The sequence below is a fragment of the Balaenoptera musculus genome, chromosome 15 (assembly GCF_009873245.2).
Source record: "Balaenoptera musculus isolate JJ_BM4_2016_0621 chromosome 15, mBalMus1.pri.v3, whole genome shotgun sequence".
In the NCBI taxonomy this organism is placed as follows: Eukaryota; Metazoa; Chordata; class Mammalia; order Artiodactyla; family Balaenopteridae; genus Balaenoptera; species Balaenoptera musculus.
In genome coordinates this window covers 26,594,432-26,616,846 of record NC_045799.1, presented here as the reverse complement: position 1 = coordinate 26,616,846, position 22,415 = coordinate 26,594,432, and the positions used below count along the sequence as shown (strand labels likewise).

At 42.5% G+C, this 22,415-nt stretch overlaps 1 protein-coding gene across 5 annotated transcripts in view; it reads left to right on the top strand.

Annotated features, from left to right (window-relative positions):
- Positions 1–3,781: 3,781 nt before the first annotated feature.
- ASXL1 (ASXL transcriptional regulator 1) overlaps positions 3,782–22,415 on the top strand; it is a 68,726-nt gene continuing 50,092 nt past the window's right edge. For all 5 annotated transcript variants that reach the window (XM_036824628.1, XM_036824627.1, XM_036824630.1 and 2 more), the window contains exons 1-4: positions 3,782–3,901; positions 9,873–9,955; positions 10,892–10,894; positions 12,240–12,348. In XM_036824628.1, coding sequence (XP_036680523.1) covers positions 3,845–3,901; positions 9,873–9,955; positions 10,892–10,894; positions 12,240–12,348 — 252 coding nt within the window. In that variant the 5' untranslated portion in view covers positions 3,782–3,844. The remainder of the gene's footprint in view (positions 3,902–9,872; positions 9,956–10,891; positions 10,895–12,239; positions 12,349–22,415) is intronic.

The following is a 22,415-nucleotide window of genomic DNA, read 5'->3' as shown; positions in this document are numbered from 1 at the left end:
CTCTGAGTCAATGGGAGTTTTCATAACTTGACCAAGACCACACAGCTGGAGAATGACTGCAAGAAGATTCAAACCCAGGCCTGCCGAAGTCCAAAGCCAGTGGCAATGCATTATCTCATAGTGAGGTTTCAGGGGTATATGTGTCCTTTTGGGAATGCTTGGGTCTGCTGGTGGTGTGTTTGTTATTCAGATTCCTGAATGTGTGCTTCGCTCATAACTGTGCAGTTTGAAAACACTGACTCACCCCCAAACAGGGCAGGTTGAATATCAGTCCCGTTTATCTTATACTGCCCTGTGGCACCTGTGTGACTTCAAACAAATTTTGTAATAAAAGCACTGTGATTGGGGCTTCCCTGGTGGCGCAGTGGTTGAGAGTCTGCCTGCCAATGCAGGGGATACGGATTCGAGCCCTGGTCTGGGAAGATCCCACATGCCACGGAGCAACTGGGCCCGTGAGCCACAATTACTGAGCCTGCGCGTCTGGAGCCTGTGCTCTGCAACAAGAGAGGCCACGATGGTGAGAGGCCTGCGCACCGCGATGAAGAGTGGCCCCCACTTGCCACAGCTAGAGAAAGCCCTCGCACAGAAACAAAGACCCAACACAGCCATAAATAAATAAATAAATAAATTTAATACTTGCTACTCTAACTAGCTCCTCTGACATCTCTCTGTATTCACTATAAAAAAAAATAAAAATAAAAGCACTGTGATTAAAAAAAGAAAAACACACACCAAAAAAATGTATAGGTTTGTCTTTGGTGCTTGTGACAAGAGAATATACTCATGAGTGTCATTAACTTTAAAAATGACAGCGATTTAAGGTTTAGTGACTAAAGCCAATTTTCTACCACATCTTGTATAGTCCTCTGAACATACTCTTTTCACACTTAACTATGATGTTGTCATTAGTTTCCGTTTGATTCTGCAAGGGCAGAGACCTTGAAACATTCACATCTGGATTCCCCCATGGCTTGACCCAACTGAGAGCCAGGCAGAATTGGCTGAAAAACTTAAAGGCGTTTCCACGGTGCCTGCCTGCATTAGCTTTCTTTTGCTACTGTAAAAAGTTACCAGATTTAGTGGCTTAAAACCTTCTGTCTCACACTTTCTATGGGTCAGAAGTCTGGACTGTGTGGCTCAGCTGGTTCTCGGATGCGGCTAAAATCAAGGTGTTAGCAGGACTGGACTCCTCTCTGCAGATTCCGGGGTTGGGGTGGGGAGAACCTGCTTCCAAGCTCAGTCAGGTTGTGAAAGCTCAGTCCCATGAGGCCGCAGGACTGAGGTCCCATTACTTGCTGACAGGGCTTGTTCTCAGCTTCTAAAGGCTGCCTACATTCCCTGGCTCATGGCCCCTTCATCAACAGTGGGTTGAGTTCCTCTCGAGCTGCGAATCTGATTCTTCTCCTGCCTCTTCTCTCCAAAGCATCTCTTTTGCATTCCTCTTCTGCTTTTTAAGGGTCCATGTGATTACACTGGGTCCACCCTGATAATCCAGGATAATCTCCCTATTTTATGGTCCTTAATTCCATCTGCAATGTCCCTTTTGCCATGGAATGTAACATATTCACAGGTTCCAGGGACTAGGGCATAGATAGTTTTCATTTTTTGGGGGGGAGAGGGCGAGGAGGACGTTATTCTGCCAACCACAGTGCCTGTACTAAACATGTAAATTTTAGAATGAATCTTCTCTAGTGACTCCTTGGAGGTCAGAGGGGTGTGAAGCTACTCAAGAAGAAAACATTTGAAACAAGCCAAATGACTTGTCAAAGGTCACTGTGTCTGCTGTAGATTAAACCACAACCACCACCACCACCACCACCCCTTTGTGAAAAATCAGGTCAAACAATTTTTTGGTCGTGGAGGTGGGGTTCTTCCTTTCCCCCTCTTGGGGTTAAGTTAGAAGGGGACAGAAGATTTAAAAACATGCCTATTTCACCTTCTACAGTCTATTCACTTTGCAGGGTTTTGTTTATTGGACGTGAAAGTCTTCTGGGTGACGAGCATTAGAAGCAGGAGCACTGAACTCCGTGATGTTAGGCTTTGGCAGCACGTGTTGATCTTCCCTAAGCACTGTGCTAACACCAGGGAGTGGAGGGTGTGCTTCCTCACCCTGGGAAAACTTTCAAATGTGGCCATTGACCCTTCCTCCCTAATTTTAAAGAACTGGCCACTACCCAGTTTAGGACTGATGCTAGGAATGTTTCTGGATGTTGATTGATTCAACAAATAGGCACAGAAAACCTATGTGTTGGGTACTCTGAACCTCATTTCATTTCATGCTCTGCAACCAAGGCTCAGAGAGGGTAAGTACAGTGCCCATTGCCCCTCAGCTGGTACCAATTATTAAACACTTGCTTTATGTCAGGAGCCAAATTATATGGACCTAATGTCATGGTCCCCCTTCACACCCTCTTCCAACCTGCCAGGTGTTTTATGTTGATTTTAATCTCAATAATGCTGTGAGGTATTAGGCTGATAGCCATGGAGTGGCTTAGCCAGGATTCCGGTCTAGGTCCGTTTGACTCCAGGTTCTGTGTTCCCTTCAGGGTATTGCCTCTAAGAAGGCCTCAGGTGCATTCCGGTATGTCCCCAAAGTCCAAGTTCTTCACACAACCCATAATCGTATCACCAAGTTCACCAGGTGGCATGAACGCTGTAGGCTGCATGTGCAGCTTCTGCAAATACAGCTTCTGCAAATACATAGCGGCATGAAAGCACAGGAGGAAATGGGGAACTGTCTAGGTTCATCAATCGTGAAATAACCGTTTTACTGGTATGAGTATCTTTTTGTCTCATTATTATGCGGCAGTGAGTCATTTAGGGGAGGACCAAAAGGGAAAGTCCTGTCTCTTGTTACCTACAAGAAGTGTCAGTGAAAACCGCTCAGGCGGAGAGAGGCACAAAGTGGGCGCTGGAAGTCGAGCTACCAGTTCTCGATCCCCACCTTTACCCGCGTGGCGGCCCCAAGGCGAGAAGCGCCGAAGGGGTTAAACAGAGCTCAGGGTGGTGGGGCACAGGGCCACCGCCCCTTCCCAGCATCGCCTCCCAGAATGCCTCAGGCCCCCAGCCAGTTCCCGCACCTCGCGAGACTCCGCCCAGCCCCTTTCCCGAACGACTGTCCGGCCCCCTTCCTTATCGAGCTCTGCGCGGGGCAGAGGAAGGGAGGGGAGGGCGGAAAAGACGGGCCGCGGGGCACGCTGGGAAGTGTGGTCCAAGAGTTTCACTCGGCCATATTCTTCCGGAGCGGGGGAGGCCAGAGAGGCAGCCGGGACTACGACTCCCAGCCGCCCTTTCGGTTTGTTTTTGTTCAAAAAAAAAAAACCCCACACTCCCCCTCCTCACTCTTCACACACACTCACACACACCCACGGCAGACACGCACACACCCGGGCGCCGAAGGGAAAGCCGCGTCTCGCCTTCCCGCCCCGCCGCCAGTCCGGTCTTGGCCTCGCAGCAGAGCGGGAAAGCGGAGGCCGGAGCCGTGACCTCTGACCCCGTGGTTATGCGGAGCCGCCGCATTCCTTAGCGATCGCGGGGCTACCTCCTTCTCCTTCGCCGCTGCTGCCGCCGCCGCGGGCAACTGACGCAGCGCGGGCGCGTGGAGCCGCCACCCCTCCCCCACCGCCGCCCTCGCGCCGGGTCTAGCGCCAGCCGGTCCCCGCGCGCCCGCCCCCTCTCCCCGGCCGCACCCGACTTCTCGCGCGCCGCCGCCGCCACGCGCCCCCCGCCGCCGCCACCGCCGCCGCCGCCGCCGCCGCCCCAGCCCCGCGCCGCCGCCCCAGCCCGCCCCGCCCGGAGGTCCCGCGTGGAGCCGCCGCCGCCGCCGCCGCCGGGGAGGAGGAGGATGAAGGACAAACAGAAGAGGAAGAAGGAGCGCACGTGGGCAGAGGCCGCGCGCCTGGTGAGGCGGGCCGCCGAGGGGGGCTCGATGGGGGGCGTGGGGGGTTGGCTCGCCGAGCACCCCCCACTGGGAGGGGGAGGGGCGAAGCCCTGCCCACTGTAGGAGGGGGCGGGCCACCCTTCCTGCTGGAAAGGGACAATCCCCCAAGGCGTTGGGTGGGGAGAGGTCCCCCGCCGGGTCGGAGGTGGCGCCTTTTTCTGCACGTCCCCCCTCTAAATTCCTGCGGAGGGGTCGAGCTGGCAGGCCGGCTCCTCCCCCGCCGGGCGGCGGGGCCCCCGCCTCCCCTCCCCCACTATTTGGCAGCTTCTAGGGGGTCTGGGGAAGCTTCGTTTATGCACTCGGGGGAGTTAGGTTTCCGGGAAGGGTCGGAAGCTCCTCCCTCGCTTCCTGGTGGGCAGTGGGGTGGTGCGTTTGACTCCAGGGGTTGGAAAGAGCCCCCAGTTTCAAGGACGCGAGTGGCATTTTGAGCTTTCGCAATCTAAACCAGGTGTGTGGAGGGAAGCAAATGCTTACTCCCAGCTTGCACCCTGAGCCTTGGTTCTCAAACTTTAGTGTCCTGTGGAGACACCTGGGGAGGTTGTTAGGAATGCTCATCCTAGGGCCCTACTTAAGACCTACTGAGTCTGAGATTCTGGAGTAGAGCTTGAATATCTTCATTTTAACCAGCTTCTCGGGTTGGTTGTAAAGCAGGTGGCCCACGTACCACACTTCTGAGATTCTGCTGACCGGACTTCACAAGCTAGACTGGAAATAGGCACTCTGCAGAGAACTAACTACACTTTGCAAAGAATGTATGCGTGTGTTCTCTATTCCTTAGTGTTCTGGTGCATGTATACATGAAGTGTTGGGCAAAGACCAAGTGTCTCTGAAGATAATGCTCAGTGAGGACTTAGCAAAGGAGAGAGTAATTTGAGTATTTGAAGCTGCCTGGTAATGGGGGTTGTGAATTTTCTGTTCTTAAAGTGTCAGAGGACTTGCAAGTGAAATATATATTCCTTTTGGATTTGCACCCAGAAAGCTAAGACACTTTGAGACATGTTCTCATAAAATCTTGCTGATGACAATAGTAACAGGTTATGCTTGTCTCAGAGATGTCACTTTCTCATAACTGTCACAAAGCAGGGTTATAGTGCAGATAGTATACTTGTCTCATGACACCCTGTAGTTTATATGTAATTGCTGTAATTCACTTTTAATGATGAATGAAGCTCAACCTTCTAATCTTTCATTTTATTGGGAAGTAGGGTTCCTGCCTCAAAGGTGTTGTGCAAAAAAAGACAAATATGTGTTGGAGGTTTTTACAAATCTTTGGTACACCTTTTTCTTTCTTGGAGCCTGTAAAACTCAGTTATTGACTTAAAAGAACTAACACTGGTTTATAGGAGAAATTAAACTGGTGTACCTGATCATCTTCCCCAGGCATTTGTTCCCCAAGAAACAGAAGTAGCAATTAGTTTGTATGCTGAAGTTTTGTGCTTCAGTTAATTTGTTTGGTTTGGCATATGAAATTTGAAGATTTTGAAGTACAATACTTTTTGCAGGTTCAGTCAGATTTGGAAGCTTTGGTTAGCTTTCAGGATCTCTTGGTAGTTTCAGGATTTCTCCATTGTTGCTTTACCTGGAAACAAATTTAGGCCTGAAGGAGAGTAGAGGAGAGCCAAAAGGACATGCTCTCTTTCTTCTGGAGGTTGAGTCTGTTCATTGAAATTCTCCTCTGAGTTTCTGTTCTGCAGGTGTTTATGACTTTGGGCACCAAAAGGAAATTTGCTTGCCAGAGTTTTACTTGTTAGAGGTAGGTGAAAGTACCTTTAAATCCTGTGTTATTTATGTCTTGACAGAGTTCTAAAGTCTGCTCGTCTCAAAGCTTTGTTGGCTCTTCCTAGTTGAAAGTCTCTAGGAATTTGGGGTCCACTCTTAAGCCTCTTTAGTTTCTTGAATTTACTGTGATCTGCACTCCAGTATCTAGGTTGCTATTTCTGTTTTATCGTTGGCTCAACTCATGCCAGATTATCCCAGTAAGTTCTTTCTCTTCTTTTACTTCTGTGGTTCTTCATTAAAAAATAGTAAGTCCTACTTGGAATTACTTGTGGTGCTCTTAAACACATGAAAGATGACTTGTGGGAATATGGTGTGTAGTTTTGCCTGTCTTTTATTGTTTTTTGTTTAGAATTTTCTGTCCCTTTGGATGGGACTAGTTGGTGAGCAAGGGGGAACTTTTAGAGTTCTCTCCTCATTTGGGGAAAAAAAAATTGTTGTAACAAACCAAGTGCTGGAGAGTTGTGAGCGCTTATACTGGCTAGAGAAAAGCTTGACTCCAGTGAGCTATAATGGTAGGGCAGTAGATTAGATCTAATTACTCTTTGGACAGGTGAATTTGGAGTGCTTGCAGTGGTGATCAGATGCACTTGCTTGGGGGCAGTTTCATATTGCTCCCGACCTTGCTCACATTGGTGGCTAAAGTGATACCAGGAACCCTTTTAAAACTATTTTGGTAGGAAAGAAGAGACTTCTGGACAATTTCAGTAGTGTAGTAAGCCCCAGGAGGTTGATTTTTGCAGCTGTTAATTATGTTGTTGAGAAGTAGATATTCTTCTTTCAAACATTTTGTAGTCTTGTTTTTCCTAGATGTAGGAGGTAGACTTTTGGGGGTTGGGTGGGTATAAATCCTCCTACTTGTTAGGAACAATTTGTTTGGGAGAAATAGCTGAGTGGATTTCCCTTTAGATTGAATGCCCTTAAATGGATTCTCCCTGGCTTTGAGAAACTCTTCATTGCATGCTTTATCTTTCACTTTGATTCATGACTGACCATTCTTACATCAAACATTTTTTTCCCTTTGAAGTTGGAGAAGAGATACTTTTTTTTTTTTTTTTAAGTGTGCTTTAGAAAGACAGACTAGGGATAGAACACTGCTGAATTGTCTTTATACTAAAAGCCCGAGGCATATACAGTTTTAATAAAAGTGAAAACTTCGTATCTTTTGATCTAACTTCCCTTTAGAGATTTTGTTTCCTCTCTCTTAGATTCTCAGGCTCTTCCTGACTGCTGTTTAAATAATTGGTAGCTAATTTTTCAGAGTCATGCTTCTTTAAAAAAAAAAAAAAAAAAATTAGCATACAAAAATTCACTAGCTTAGCTTACAATTAGTATCAAAGAAGTTATATCTGTGGCAGTGAACATTAGTAGCTTGTATTGTGGGTTTGTTCAAGTCAACACTGCTTAACTTGGCACTTAGGTTCTTGGAATACAGAGATGGATAAGGTTTGCCCTTGAGGAGCTTCTGGTTTTTCTGGGGATGGAGAAGGTCCAGACAGGTGAATAGAATTTCATTACAGGCATGGTAAGTGCCATCATAGATGTGTAAATGGTAATAGACATCCTGGTTCCTGCTCATTGTCTAAGCATAATTATGAATAGCTCCTCCTTTTACTCTCAAGTGTCCTGCTTTGGAAGATAAATTATCAGTGTTGTGCAACTATGGGGCACTGAAAAGAGACATTGAACTGTCTGGCAGAGAGCAGAGAAGGCTTCCTGGAGGAAGGTGATTTCCGAACTGAATCTTGAAGGGTCAGTGGGAGTTAGGCCTGTCACAGAGGACGTAAGCAGGAGCTGGTAACAAAAAATAGGAGTGTGTGTGTTTATTTGCAGGGTGGAGAGTGTGGGAACTGGGTAGAACTACACATAGTTATTGGAACATAAAGTTTGTGGAGTATCAGAGAGACAGGCAGAGATCAGATTGTGAGGGCCTTGTACGCCAGGCCAGCACACACCTACTTTGTGCCAGGCACTGTAAGCACTCATACATTATCTCTAATCTCTACAGCAACTCTGAGAGGAAGATCTCAGCATCCTTCCTTCACAAACGAAGGAGCCTAGGCTTAGGGTGGGTAGGTAACTTGCCCAAGTTTAGAAGACCAGAATTTGAATTCCTTAGAACCAGGTCTGTCTGGTTCTAAAGCCTGTGCTTTTCCAGTGGGCTAGTGGTCTCTCTGGAAACTTCAGCTTTCGCTGTATATAATTAGGTTGCTGTTGAAGGACTTTAAAGTGGAAAAGTGATGAGGGCAGGTTTATTTTGTTGGACTGAACTGGGGCTATAGCAGGGTAAGTTCTGCAAAAACGGGGATTTGGTCTTTTTTTACTGGTGAATTTTTAGAATTGTCCCTAGCACAAAGTGAGTATTTCACGTATTTGTTGAATGAAGGATGGCAGCGGAGTACGAGTGAATTTGAGGAAAGCAGGGCTGGTTGCAGGGATGTTAGCGAAAACGCTATTGTGTCAGGTCGGGTCAGAAACTGGTGGTGGGGACTGGGGGACAGGTGAGAGTGAAGGGTGATGCCTGGGTTTCTGAATTAGGTGATGAGACAGGCTGCCGACCCGCGAGAGGAATGTTAGAAGGGGGGGATGAATTAGAGTAGGTGAGCGTGTGGGACGTCCAGTACAGAGCTGAGTGTTTGGAGTCTGAAGCTTGGGGAGCAGTCTGCAGTCCAGGCTAGAGGTAGAGATTTGGGAGTTACTAGAATTTGGGTAGTAGTTGAAACTGTGAGAGATGATAATGACGCCCAAGGAGAATGTAAAAACTGAACAGAGAGAGGCTAAGAATGGGACCATGGTAGACAGAGGTTTTATTTCAGCAGCTACTCCTCCAAAACTTGACTTCCTTTAGTGCTCAGGGTTCATGTTCTTCCACAGAGAGAACCTTCGCAGCAGTCCTGTCGGGCTTCTGGCTGTACAGTTTACTTGTGACAGAGCAGTACAGTACTTCGTTGTTACGGTTGTTAAATGACTGCAAGATGTTGGTGTGGTTTGGAGTAACCTCAGCAGCTGCACTGGTAGAGATGGTACAGAGATATTGACAGCCTCTCTTTTTTCCTCCCTGAGAAGAATAACATTTCTAAAACAACTCAGCTTCTTCAAGTGAGAGAGCTCCGGCTGCTCACTATGACCTTACTGCCAGGACTTAGTTATAGATGTCGCTAACATAAGTGGGATGTTCCATTTCTCATTGTTTGCTTGCACCAATCATATAGGATCACAGCATCATGTTGCCAAATGGCAAAATGTACTGTGGCAGTTAACAGAATTTCACAACCCAGTGGCACAAAAGCCATCATTTTAAAAATATGGGTACTGGGAATTCCCTGGTGGTCCAGTGGTTAGGACTCTGTGCTTTCACTGCCAAGGGCACAGGTTCAGTCCCTGTTTGGAGAACTAAGATCCCGCAAGTGTGGCCCAAAAAAAAAAAAAAAAGATAAAAATATATGGGTACTAATCAAAGTTCCTTGGGAAAGAAAATCTGAATGCATTTCTGTCTTATAATTTATTGTGTAGAAAACTATGTATTCTATGGTTTAACTGTATTAACAGCATCAAGTTAAGCGGTAATCAAGGTTGCTAAGGCCCCACATACCATAACATGTATGCTAAGAGGTTGTGTGTTTTCAGAATTGAGAATTAGAATATTTCATCTAATTGCAGTCACTTTCAGCAACTAGTTAAGATATATGTGTAATTTAGTTTCGGAAGTAATTTTGTCTGTGGAAAGACTAAATTGTCAGCAGCGGGGCTTCCCTGGTGGCGCAGTGGTTGAGAATCTGCCTGCCAGTGCAGGGGACACGGGTTCGAGCCCTGGTCTGGGAAGATCCCACATGCCACGGAGCAACTGGGCCCGTGAGCCACAACTACTGAGCCTGCGCGTCTGGAGCCTGTGCTCCGCAACGAGAGGCCACGATAGTGAGAGGCCTGCGCACCGCGATGAAGAGTGGCCCCCACTTGCCGCAGCTAGAGAAAGCCCTCGCACAGAAACAAAGACCCAACACAGCCAAAAATAAATATAAAAATAAATTTAAAATAAATAAATAAATAAATAAATTGTCAGCAGCGGTACCTCATAGCAGAATTGTAGCCCATGTTATATAGTGATGGATGTAAATAGAAGTTGCACACTGAAATCAGAACATTTATATTTCTTCAGGTACTAGAAAACTACTCAGACGCTCCAATGACACCAAAACAGATTCTGCAGGTCATAGAGGCAGAAGGACTAAAGGAAATGAGGTTTGTATGGCTCTTGTTGCTTAATGTGAGGATTTCATAGGACACGTGTCTTCCTGCACTCAGGCAGTGATATTAGAAAGTCCGCATGTGCATATCTGGTGGTGGTGTGGAACTATCTCCCATGTTGTGTGTCCTCTGGGTGGAAGGCGGGAGTGGCTAAACATTCATTTGTTTTCATCAGAGGTGCAGTGGCTTTCCCTATCCTTGCTCTCCCATAAATTTCGACATGGAGCTTGTTTTTTGTGTAAGGAGTCAGCACATTTTCTCGTATACTCTGTTTTGCAAGTTTCAGTGATAGAGAAGGGACAGACTCTGATAGGCTCCATCGTGTCCAAAACTTTCCTTCTCTCTATACCATATCTTTGAAGTCCTTCGTTTTAGGATCAAAGAAGGGTGGTCTAATCACCATAAAACCCACTGGCTTTTTTCCCCCCTACTGATTGTAGGCATTCATGATATGAGCATACTAAATTTGGAGGTGACCTTGATTTTCTTATCCTATGATATATTTTTCCTAGAGAAGCAACAAATTGGAAACACAGAAAGAATTGCAGGCACAAACAAAAACCAGTGCCTGTCCTGAATCCTTTCTCTCCTCACCCCAACCTTTTTTTAAAATTAAAATGAAAGAGGAGAGCACAACACAGTTCCTTCTTGGAATTCAGAACAGACAGCATATATTTTGCTGGTTAAGCTTTAGCTGCTTGAAATTGATCTTTTAGGATCAAAAGATCCTCACTTTCCAGTTGTCACTTCAAACATTCTCTAGCTGACGTTTTGTGGGGAGGGAAGATCAGGATTGTCTAGATACATCCATTTAAATACTACCTATGCACTGTGTAGTGTTATAATTGTTTTTTTTGTTTTGTTTTGTTTTTATGGGCTATTTCCCATCATGCTGCTGTCTGCACTGCTGTTGGACCACTGTGCCTATAGAAGGTAAATTAGTCCCTTTGGGACAGATGGAGTTGAGAACCTAACTTGTTTCTGCTTCTAGCTCTTACAGGAATTATGAAGTAGTCATGGTGGCTCATGATGAGTGAGCAGCTCTGTGATTTGTAGACAGAGGTATAGTGTGTAGGAGTCACACTGTTTCAAGAAAGACTCTGCCAGCATGCCCTTCCCCACTGTAGCAGAGACATTAGCACACCCACTTGATACTCCAGATTCTGCACAAGGTTTCTTTTAAAGATTGGTTCTTGGTGAAATTTTTTTTTTTTTTAAACATCCAGTGTGTTCCAAAGCCAAATAAGTAATAGGGTTTTTTTGGATGGCTTTTTTAGACTCAATTTATTTTTAACACTCTGCATAAATTAGGGCCTCTAATTCTGAAAAATGCTGAGAGGCTTTACTTGAGATATTTATATTTATTTAACCTGCTGGGGAGAGGGAAGAGAAGGTGCACAGGTGAACCCTAGCACTAACATGCTAGCGCCAAACTCAGTTAATATTAATAATGGGCATTTGTCTGTATTTTTGACAGCTTTTCTATTTTAAGATTTAGTAAGTAGTCGCTAACTCACATGAGTTGTCATTGTTTTGCGACCTTCTGTTGTAGCAGGGACCATGATATAACTTAATATGCTATCTCTTTTTTTTGGTTTAATGTTTGAGCATTATTGGGTACTAAATCCATTTGACTTTTTATATTCAAATTTAAATTATTGCTCCTGGGTAGATATAAAATAAAACCCATCTTTCCCCCTTCCCAACTGAGAAAAAGCAAATGAAATACTGTTCCTTTTGTGTGTTTATTAGAAAATGTTAACTGGAAAAAAAAAGTGTGCTTATTTTCTTGGGACAGCACCAGTGATTCTGTGGTTTTTGTGTTGAAAATGTTATGTGGCAGTTTCTGAGCATGATATGCAGGTTGGAATATAGATGCTGGGAAACTCTCGGTTTTGTTTTTAATTAACATTAAAATTTAAATATTTTGGGTAAATAAAAATATTGGGTAATTTTTTTTTTCAAAACTCCTGAGTGTACCTGAAAAATCATTGTGTAGTGTTTCTAAATTTCTTGAGAGTTTGGTTCATATTGTCAAAAGGCACTGAAGTGGAGATATCAGATAGCATGTCTTATCCCAGAGCTCTCTGGGTGTGATTTATGTGAATTTCATTTGTTGCTCTTTTGCCACTTTCAAAGTAGAATTCTTGTCATGGGATGTTTTCTTTTATATTTCTTCCTCTTTTTCTTGATTTAAGAGTGAGTTAAAGGGTATTAGAGCTTTGAGTAAGTAGACATATTGATTTGTATGACCTTCCATCCTTGTATGTTTTTACAGTGGGACATCCCCTCTTGCATGTCTTAATGCCATGCTACATTCCAATTCAAGAGGAGGAGAGGGGTTATTTTATAAACTACCTGGCCGAATCAGCCTTTTTACACTCAAGGTAAGTAATATAAACTCTACTTTAGTGCAGTGGTTCTTCAACTTTTAGTGTTGATAAGAATCACCTGGTAGGTCTGGACTGTGGCCCATGAATTTGCATTTCTAATAGGCAGGCAGGTGATGCTGATGCTGTTTTTCTGAAATGGCACATTGAGATGTTCTAGTGTGAACAGAATATTAGGAATTATTTAGTCATATCAGCTATTGTGTCTGTATTCAGTTTTTCCTTGTTTATATCTTTGCAGATTGTATGCAATAGAGGGATAAGTATGTGTGGGGGTAATTGCAAATGTGCCTTAATTATAGTTTTGTTTGTAATAATATGTGAAGGATAAATTACTGAACAGCCAAGTAAGACCTACTCTATGGAAAATAACTGAAATGTGAAAATACTTGTGGAAATTCAAAAACTCAGCATTTACCAAGTGACACTAATTACAAAGGAAGAGAACTTAAATCAGGTTCAGTTCATAAGCTTAAATAGAGCTGAAATGAACAAGCTAATTATTTTTCTACCATTTGTGATATACATCATTTAAACCAGGGATTGGCAGATTTTTTTCTGTAAAGGACCAGAAAATAAATATTGTAGGTTTTGTGGGCCACAATGTCTCTATCGTAACTATTCAACTCTGCCACTGAAGCAGGAAAGCAGCCACAGAGAATGCACAAACGAATGGGCATGGGTGTGTTCCAATAAAACTTTATTTATAAAAACAAGCAGTGGGCTAGATTTGGCTTGGGGGTGTAGTTTGCTGACTCCTAACTTAGACATAGTTGACCTGTTGATGGTGAGAAACTGAAAATTTGATGCTGATCCTTATAATCTTCCATAATGTAGTTATAAATTGCAGTAGTCCGTAAACAGACTTTTCTCTTTTAGTTTTGTTTTGATAGACTTGTTTTCTTTAATTAAAAATTAAACACTTGAACAAATACCAACTGTATAACCTGTGGTCATAAAACTTGATCTTTAGGTACACATCAGATGTATCTTATGTTCAGATATCTGTGCTGTTCTCTATATTGTTTTTATTTGTAGTATTTCAGACTTTAAAAGGCAGCATAATGTAATGTCAGGAACTGAGCCTTGGAAGAGTCAGAGCCCTGAGTTCAAAATTTAGCTTTGTAACCTGGGACAGATTTAACCCCTCTTTATGGTGGTGTATGCCTCCCTGACACAGTCAGTCCTTAATAAATGGTACCCTGTATGATATTCCTTTAGGTTCCTTATCCTTAATTGCTTGTTAATGGCATTTTTCTATTATATATTATTATATATATTGTAATTATAGGTAATTATGTATAGTTATAGTTGTGTGTATTATATGTGTTACAAATGTGCCTGTTAATGGAACATTTCTCTTTTAAGAGGGAGGAGAAATACCTATTTCTATGGATACCTTAAGGATAGGAATTGAGTTTCATTTGTCCTTGTAATTTGTCTCTGGGCAGAATTCTTGGCATGGTCCATGCTTAATAATTTTTTTTTTAATAAATTTATTTATTTATTATTTTGGCTGCATTGGGTCTTCGTTGCTGCATGCGGGCTTTCTCTAGTTGCGGTGAGCGGGGGCTAGTATTTGTTGCGGTGCGCAGGGGCTTCTCATTGTGGTGGCTTCTCTTGTTGCAGAGCATGGGCTCTAGGCACATGGGCTTCAGTAGTTGTGGCTTGCGGGTTCTAGAGCGCAGGCTCAGTAGTTGTGGCACACAGGCTTAGTTGCTCTGCGGCATGTGGGATCTTCCTGGACCAGGGCTCGAACCCGTGTCTCCTGCATTGGCAGGCAGATTCTTAACCACTGCGCTACAAGGGAAGTCCCTGGTAGACTTTTAGCTTGATTGATTATCCGTGCGTGCTATCCGTGCGTGTCTCTTTTAATATTTTGACCTGTTAGAAAGCGATATGTACAAATGCAACAGAAAGTAAAATGCAACAGAGAAAGTGAAGGTAGCCCATAAATTCTGCGACTTGTAACCTAAATGATAATTTATGTTAATGATGTTTGAAAAAATTGGATTATAATTTCCTTATAACTTTGCTGCTTGTTGTATTCAGTTAATATATTTGCCATGATGGTATGGATACATACAGGCACACCTATTCTCCACCGCCGCCCCCGCCCCTCCCGGGGCTCCTTGAGAGTGTGAAGTGTCGATTAGTCTTATTAATTGCCTCATTATCACCACGCTATCTTCCAGAAGTTGTGCAGGCATTTACTTTATTGTTATTTGGGAATGGATAAGAAAGGATACCAAAAATCTGAACCAGCTGATTACCATCCTCATCACCCGAGGACCCAGGTCTGCTGAATAAAGTGCAAGGTGGTGCATTTTTTCCTTTTTTATCCTCATTTGAAGAAATTTCAAACCTACAGAAAAATTGGAGTACTACACTGAACACCCCACCTATCTTGCTTTCTTCCTAATTGTTACAGGTTTGCCACATTTGCTTTATCCCTCTCTACATATGTATGCTTTTTTTCCCAGAACCATTTAAAAGTGTTCAACTAGTACTGGTACTTCACCCCTACATATCTTAGAATGTATGTCTTAGGAGCAAGGACATTATCCTACATAACCACAATACCATTGTTATAGTCAAGAAATGTAATGATACGGTAGTATATAATATATAGTCCATATTCAGTTTTTTTCTAGTTCTAAAAATATTCTTTATGCCTTTATTTATTTATTTATTTTTGGCTGAGTTGGGTCTTCGTTGCTGCGCGCAGGCTTTCTCTAGTTGTGGCTAGCGGGGGCTACTCTTCGTTGGGGTGCGCGGGCTTCTCATTGAGGTGGCTTCTCTTGTTGCGGAGCACGGGCTCTAGATGCGCAGTCTCAGTAGTTGTGGCGCACGGGCTTAGTTGCTCTGTGGCATGTGGGATCTTCCCGGACCAGGGCTCGAACCCTCGTCCCCTGCATTGGCAGGTAGGTTCTTAACCACTGCGCCACCAGGGAAGTCCTGTGGCATTTTTTTGGTCTGTTTTTCTCATGTGTTAAGGAGAAGCATGTGCAGAATGGCTTGGTATTTTTCTTCCCACTGCTTGGAAATCTCTTCTAGTGGGCCATCAAGGTCAGAAACCATGTGGTTCCACTACTTAGTTGAAAATAGGAGTTTTCTCAGTTCTGAATACATTTGTGTGACCTTATCTATGGTTACCAAAGCTTTACTGATAAGCTGGAGTCTTTAGGGGCATGCCACAGGGTTCCTTCTCTGATAAAAGTTGTTCTGGGTAATGTGATGGTACATTTGACACTTTATATGTAGATGCTTGCATCAGGCCTTAGAATTAGTCCTCAGGGATGTGTGGGATAGATGAAATCTATCCATGCTTTGAATTCTTGTTTTGAATTGCTTTTCTTAAGCTTTTCCTGAAGTCAGCTGTCAGTGTCCATCATTGCCTGGTTAGAGGTGGGATTTATATTGTTTTTTACACTTGGAATTTCCTATCCTTGTAAAACCAGTGAGAGCTCCTTTGTAGTGTTCTACATTTTTATGACTTTCATGCTGAACTACTTTGCTTTTGTGACTAGGTGTTTGTGTCATTGGTGAGTTTAACCTGGGTTGGTGAGTGGTCACTGCAACACTCACTGTCAGGCATGACTGCAGTCATCTGAACATTGTTCAGTTTTATTGTGGAATGATGCTCAAGTCAAGGTGTCATGGCCATTTGCACTTTATTATACCTCATGTAGTGATATAGGGCTCAGCCTTAGGGGGGTCCTTTAATTCAATTAACAAGTCCAGTTGAATCTTTTTAATATGTAGAATATATATTTATAAAGTATTAAAAAATCTTCCTGGTAAAAAAATAAATGACTACACTTAAAGTATCCATCCATTAAAATTCACTGTTTGCAAATAAAAGAAAAGCAAATGGAGGAAGAGAGGGAGGTAATTTTTGCAGTTTCACAATGTTATTTATAGATCTACAATTAAATTTTTCACATACAACTCCACACTTGCAGTGATTCCAGAACTATTTATATTACCATTAAATACTGAGGAGACTTCCATACAGTCAAATCATAGAGTCTGTCATTTGCAAGGCAGTACCAGAATCCATTTTGATTTTTGATAGGTGCACATCAAGCAAAGTGGGCTTCTAAAAATACAAGTCATATCATACCACTATCCTGCTTGGCCCTTGCCTACCTCTCTGATCTCTCCTGGCACCTTCTCCTTGGTCATTATACTTCAGCCACCCTGGCCTTCATTCACTCTGTTTCTCAAAGGCCCCAAACTTGTGTCCACCTCAGAGCCCTTGCACTTGCTAGCCCCTCTGTCTGGAAAGCTCTGGGGTAACTTCTTGTCATTTGGTTGTTAGTCCAAAAGTATCTTCTCAGTGAGGCTTTCTCTAACGGTAGTTCCAGTTCCACAACACTATGAGGGTTTTGGTTGTTTCACAGTCCTACCTTGTTTGTTTGGTTACTTGGTTATCATTAGCCTCCCTCCACTTGAATGTCAGTGCAGGGACTTGGTTTTCACTGTATCTCCTGTGTCTGGCAAATAGTACATAATGTAATAAATATTGGCTGAATGGAAGGTAGAAGATAGCATCATCAAGATCTTAAGCCAACTAGTTCTCCTTGTAGTCTACCTTTCTTTTATATGTTTTATTATAGAATATGCATATTCTGGGTTATTTTTTCTTCTCAGCAAGGCAACTTCTAAGAACCCTTTTTTTTTCTTGCTGTCTTTAGAGCAATTCTACGTTAATCTGTGAAAGAATCTGCTGACACTAGAAATAAATCTTGGGACTTCCCCAGTGGTCCAGTGGTTGAAACTCCACGCTTCCAGTGCAGGGGGCGTGGGTTTGATCCCTAGTTGGGGAAGTAAGATCCCACATGCCATGCGTGGTGTGGCAAAAAAAGAAAAAAAGAAATAAATCTTTCTCAGGCTGTGGCCATAATGTGGTTCTTCTAATTGCTGAAGGCAGAAACTGAGCCATTCGAAACAGTTTGAATGTTTTAGGTATCTTTTAGATATCATGTTATGCTTTTTAGTTTTGAACTTTGGTCATCATCTTTGTTAGAAAAAAGAATTTCTTCTTTCATATATAATGGTAGTGACGTTTTAGATGATGTCTCTTATAGTCCGTGTTAGCTTTATCAAATATATGATCTTTTTAGTGCGTAGAATCCTAGAATTTTACTGTGGAAGGGGCTCTCAAATCATCCGGTTCATTTGCATTTTGCAGGTAGAAAACTGAACTTCTAACAGATTAGATTTATCCATGACCATGTGTCCTTGCAACAAATGCATTTGGCCGAGTTGGGACTAGAACCCACGGCCCTACCTTTTGAGTTTGATTTATTTTCATTATGCCAATTCAGAATAAAGAGTTTTTCTTCAGGTTTTAGGATCTTTGGTTACTTCATCTTTTTGAAGCGTCTTATGAGTTCCTTGATATTTCTCAGAATGTTAGTTTTATTCTTGTAATGAAAATTTTTATAATTGTTAAGCAAAAGTAGCTTTTCATATCCTTAGATGTGTACTCTTCAGTTATGGGCGGTTGGTTTGAATTTCTGCCCTCTGCATTAATCATATTGGCATTTCTGATCGTGGTTGTTCTTTTCTGTACCAGAGTGAGTGGTATACGGTGGTAGTAAGAGCACTGGAGTCAGCTTGAGGTCTGGGGTCCAGCATAGTGCCTCAGGTCCTGTGGAATATCTCCATTTATACTTCTTTGTCTCTAACACTGAGAAGTTGAAATAGATTGGCCGTTTAAATACTTCAGGTGTAAAACCTTTTATATCATGAAATGGAGCTGCGTGATGTAGATGACTGTGAAACTCCTCTGGTTGAAACAAACATGAAGACCCCGCTTCTCCATCTCTCATGGATTCTGCCATCCCCATCCCATTCCCCAAGCACCCAAGGCATCTTTCCCAGACCCAGGAGCTCTGTTGAAAACCTCCTAGAGTGAAAATTCAGTGAAGATCCTTCCTGTGCTCACATTTTAGCATCTAGACTCTTGTGTGAAAAGTAAGTCAGCCCTGGATAGTTTTCTTTCCTGTTCTTTTGTGATGCATTCGGTATTTACTGGAGGCTGACTGTTTTATTGCAAACCCTTTCGCACTCTGTACTGCATAGAAGGCCTACTTAGTAGAGCAGTACCATTTGCTCTGGTTAATGGTAGCAGTGGTTCGGTCTTGATGGAGGCTTTGGCCCGTCAGTTGGTAAGTTTCCTTATTGGAGTAATTCTCAAGGGCCGCCTGGATCCACCTTTGAAAAATGGGGTATTCTGTTGTCTGACAGGATATTCAGCAAGCTCAGGGAGAAAAGAGAACTTGATTGTTAATGGAGCCCTGGTCAGGCTCTGGTTTGCCTAAGAGGTGAGCAGCCTTTTGTCCTGCTACCTCCTGAAGTTCAAAGCCCTGTAAGAATGAAGTGGTAAACGATAAAGGTCAGGGAACAGAGGTTTGGAAAGCACTACCACTGGAATTATTTTTTGTAGCTCAGAGGGGTGGCAGGATGATGATTTCAAGGTTTCTAAGGCAGTATATATATTTTTAACAAAAAGGTTATAAACATTTTTTAAGTGTGATTTTAAAGCATCAGGGTTCTAGGAAAATGAGGAGCTTGTATGTGCTTCAGGCTTCCTTGGGACTGTGTGTGAAAAATGCTTAAACTTTTCTATGGTCAGCCAGTATGAAAACTGCGTTTGATCTCTTCTCAATCCTTCATATCAGACTTTTTGGGAGGGTTGTTTGAGGAACTTGTTTAGTGTAAGAAAGTTGCTTCTTATTCTAGTTTAGATAATCTGGTAGAAAAGATGGAAACTAATGCTTAATTGAGTGCTAACTATATTCCAGACAGGCATCATACTGCTCATATTGGTCTTTTGAAACATAAATATGTTTCCTACTCCTGTACTAATGGGGGAAACAGCCTGAGAGAGTTTAAGTAAATGGTATGAAGTCACGTTTTGGTTATTTGAGAGGTTGGTATTTAACACCCGGAGGACAGGTCAGGATATTCTAAGTTTCTACCAAATGAGTTGGCTCTCAAATAGGTGAGATGCATACTCAAGGTTCTGAAGGAATAACTTCAAATTCTTTGTCCATCATGAGGCAGGAGAAGAATAGGGAGCCAAAAAGATGTCTATTTTCTTCTGGAAGAATAACTTCAAATTCTTTGTCCATCATGAGGCAGGAGAAGAATAGGGAGCCAAAAAGATGTCTATTTTCTTCTGGAAGATGCTGTCTTCTTCGATTCAGTTGTACTAGATGGGCTTTGAAATGTGTGCCTTTCAGTCAGGTAATCCTTTTGTTTTAGTTTTCTCTTTGGCTCTTTATGCCAGCTTTTCTTTGGTAAATTAACTCCTGACAATTCTTTTAAAACTACTTTTTTTTTTTTTTTTTTGGTCTGCATTTCCACTGCCACCTTAGTCTAAGTTATCCTTGTATGCTAGCTACTGAAAGAGCTCCTGCCTAGTCTACTTGTTTTCACTTTTGCCTCCTTAGAATCCAGTTTGCTCTTTTGTAATCCACAAAGCAGCCAGAGGGGTTTTTTTAAAAAACAATTTGATCATGACACATTTCTGTTTGATTCAAGTCTGTGGTTTCCTGTGGTGTTTACCAAAAAATCCAAACCTTGCTCAGCCACACTGCCCTTCTTTCAGTTCTTTGAATTCCTTAAGCTCTTTCCAGTTTTAGGGTCTCCTATTTGGAACTCTCTTCTCTCCATTTCTGCCTGGCTCAACTTAATGGGTAACAACTTAAATCTCAGTCCCTTAGAGGAGCCTTCTCTCTAAATTGGGTTTTCCTGTTGTGCCCTGAACTTTACTTCTTTTCACTTACAACTTTATAATTATATAATTATTTGGGTGATTGTTTGATGTCTCTCCTGATCAGGCCTTAGGGCAGAGAATCTGTATTATTTTGTTCTGGTCTATATCCTCAGCATCTATCATAGTAGGTGCTTAAAAATGTTTGTTAGATAAATGCAGTGGAAAAAGCATAGAAGGAGGTTGTTATGACTTGATTGGTAGCAGTTCTCTATGCCAAACAGTTGAATTGGTTCAGAATAGTAATTGTTAGTATTAAAATTGAAACATGTAGTACAGAATGTTTATGAGGATCTCTTTTTCAGGGAATGGAGTGTTTGAAAACCTCCAAAGTGTAAGCTTTGTTTTCTCAAAAGAAAGAAAAAGTAATGTCCAGTGTTGCTTTTGAAATCTAGTGCCGTATTGATTCCTGATATTCTGTGTTTGCCCGCCTTCTTTTTTTCTATTGCCTCTCCCTGAAAACTTTTAGGATCTTATTTCCATGATTATATGCTTTAGCGTGGGTCCTTTTTCACTCCGCATGTCTTACTCAAATGTCTGATGATTTTTGGTTGAGGGCTATTCTTGACTCTTAAATATTAGCGGGAAATTCAGTGTATTGTGGTTTTGTGGCTTCACTTGTCTCCTGCAGCAGTAGGTAGTGGTTGTCACTTAGATGTATGGTACTGGAGTAAGGGTGTCCATCTCCTCCTAATGTAGACTTAGCAATTCCCACGTTCTCAATTCCATACCTCATCCTTGTCTGCCATGTACCTGGTTTAAGTTCTGAGCCTGTCTGGAATTTAGGGGATGAATCTGCTTGGGTCTTTTCAGTATCTCCTAGATTACTGTAGTAGCTTCCTAACTGGTCACCTTACGTTGCTCTTGCCACCCTCCTCAACACTGGAGCCAGGAAATTTTTTTAAAAGTTCAGTCAGACTGTGTCATTCCTCCCACCCCGCTTCACTCAGGGTAAAGGCCAAAATCCTTGGAGTTGCTTGCAGTGCCCTTTCGCCATCTTCCTCCCACCCTCACTCCCATCTCTCTTCCTCTTACTCTCTCCCCTTGTTCACTCTGCTTGACAAACACAGTGGCTTCTTTGGTGATCCTTTAACATGCTGTCGCTATTCGTCTCCGGGATTTTGCCCATGCTGCTTCAGCTGTCTGCAGTGCTTTCCCCCAAACACCTTCATGCCTCGCTCCCCCACCTCCTTCAAGTCTGTGCTGGAATTGCACCCTGATGCCTCCACACCGCATAGCTCTCCCAGTCCCCCTGTTCCCTGCCTTACATTTTTTTTCTTGGTATTTATCACTGTGTGATACACCATATTATATATGTTTTGTTTATTGTTATTGTATGTCTCCTTTGACTAGAACTAGTCCTCTAGGGGAGGAGTTTTTAATTTTAGTTAATGCCATCTCTTCAGCCCCTAGGAAAAAAGTAGGTACTCAGTAAGTATTTGTGTGAGTAAATGAATCATAGTTTATTTCTTTTAATTTGGTAATATAGTGAATTAGTTCAGTAGAATTTTTTCCAGTGCTCAAGCATCCTTGTATTCCTAGGGTAAATGTCACTTTGACATGGTTTTCTTTTAAATAACACATCGTTGGATTTAGAGTATGAATAATTTATTTAGGATTTTTACATCTGTATTCGTAAGTGACCGATCTGATATTTTGATTTCAAACCTTGCCGTGTTTTGGTATTAAAACAAGCTGCGCTGTTTTCCCTCCGTTGATTCTTTGCAGTAGTCTCTTTAAGACAGAGATTATTTGGTTTTTTTGGTAGAACATGCCTATGAAACCTACTGGGTGTGATGTGTCTTACTTTGAGAATATGTTGTTTTTAACTTTTTAAAATTGTGAAATATATAAATTATACAAAAGAGAATATATGCAAATTTTGTTATTTTAGATAATAATAACTAAGAAATAAACTGCACACTCCTGTATCCACCAGCCAGCTCAAGAGCAGAACATCCTCTACACTCTTTGAAACCTCAACCTCTGTGCACATCCCTTTCTCTCGCTGTGGAAGATAACCACTATTCTAATTTTCATATTAATCATTACCTTGCTTTTATTTCCAGGTTTACCCACATGTGTATGTATTGCTGAACATGCTTTAAAAATATCTTTATGTGAATGGAATCACATTGTATGTATTTTTCTCTCACTTGCTGCTTTTGTGCTTATCATTTCTGAGCTTGATGTGTGTTGGTGCATTTAATTGAAATACATCATATTTTCTGCTATATGCTGTCTTATGGTTTGAATATTTCACGATTTCTTTGTC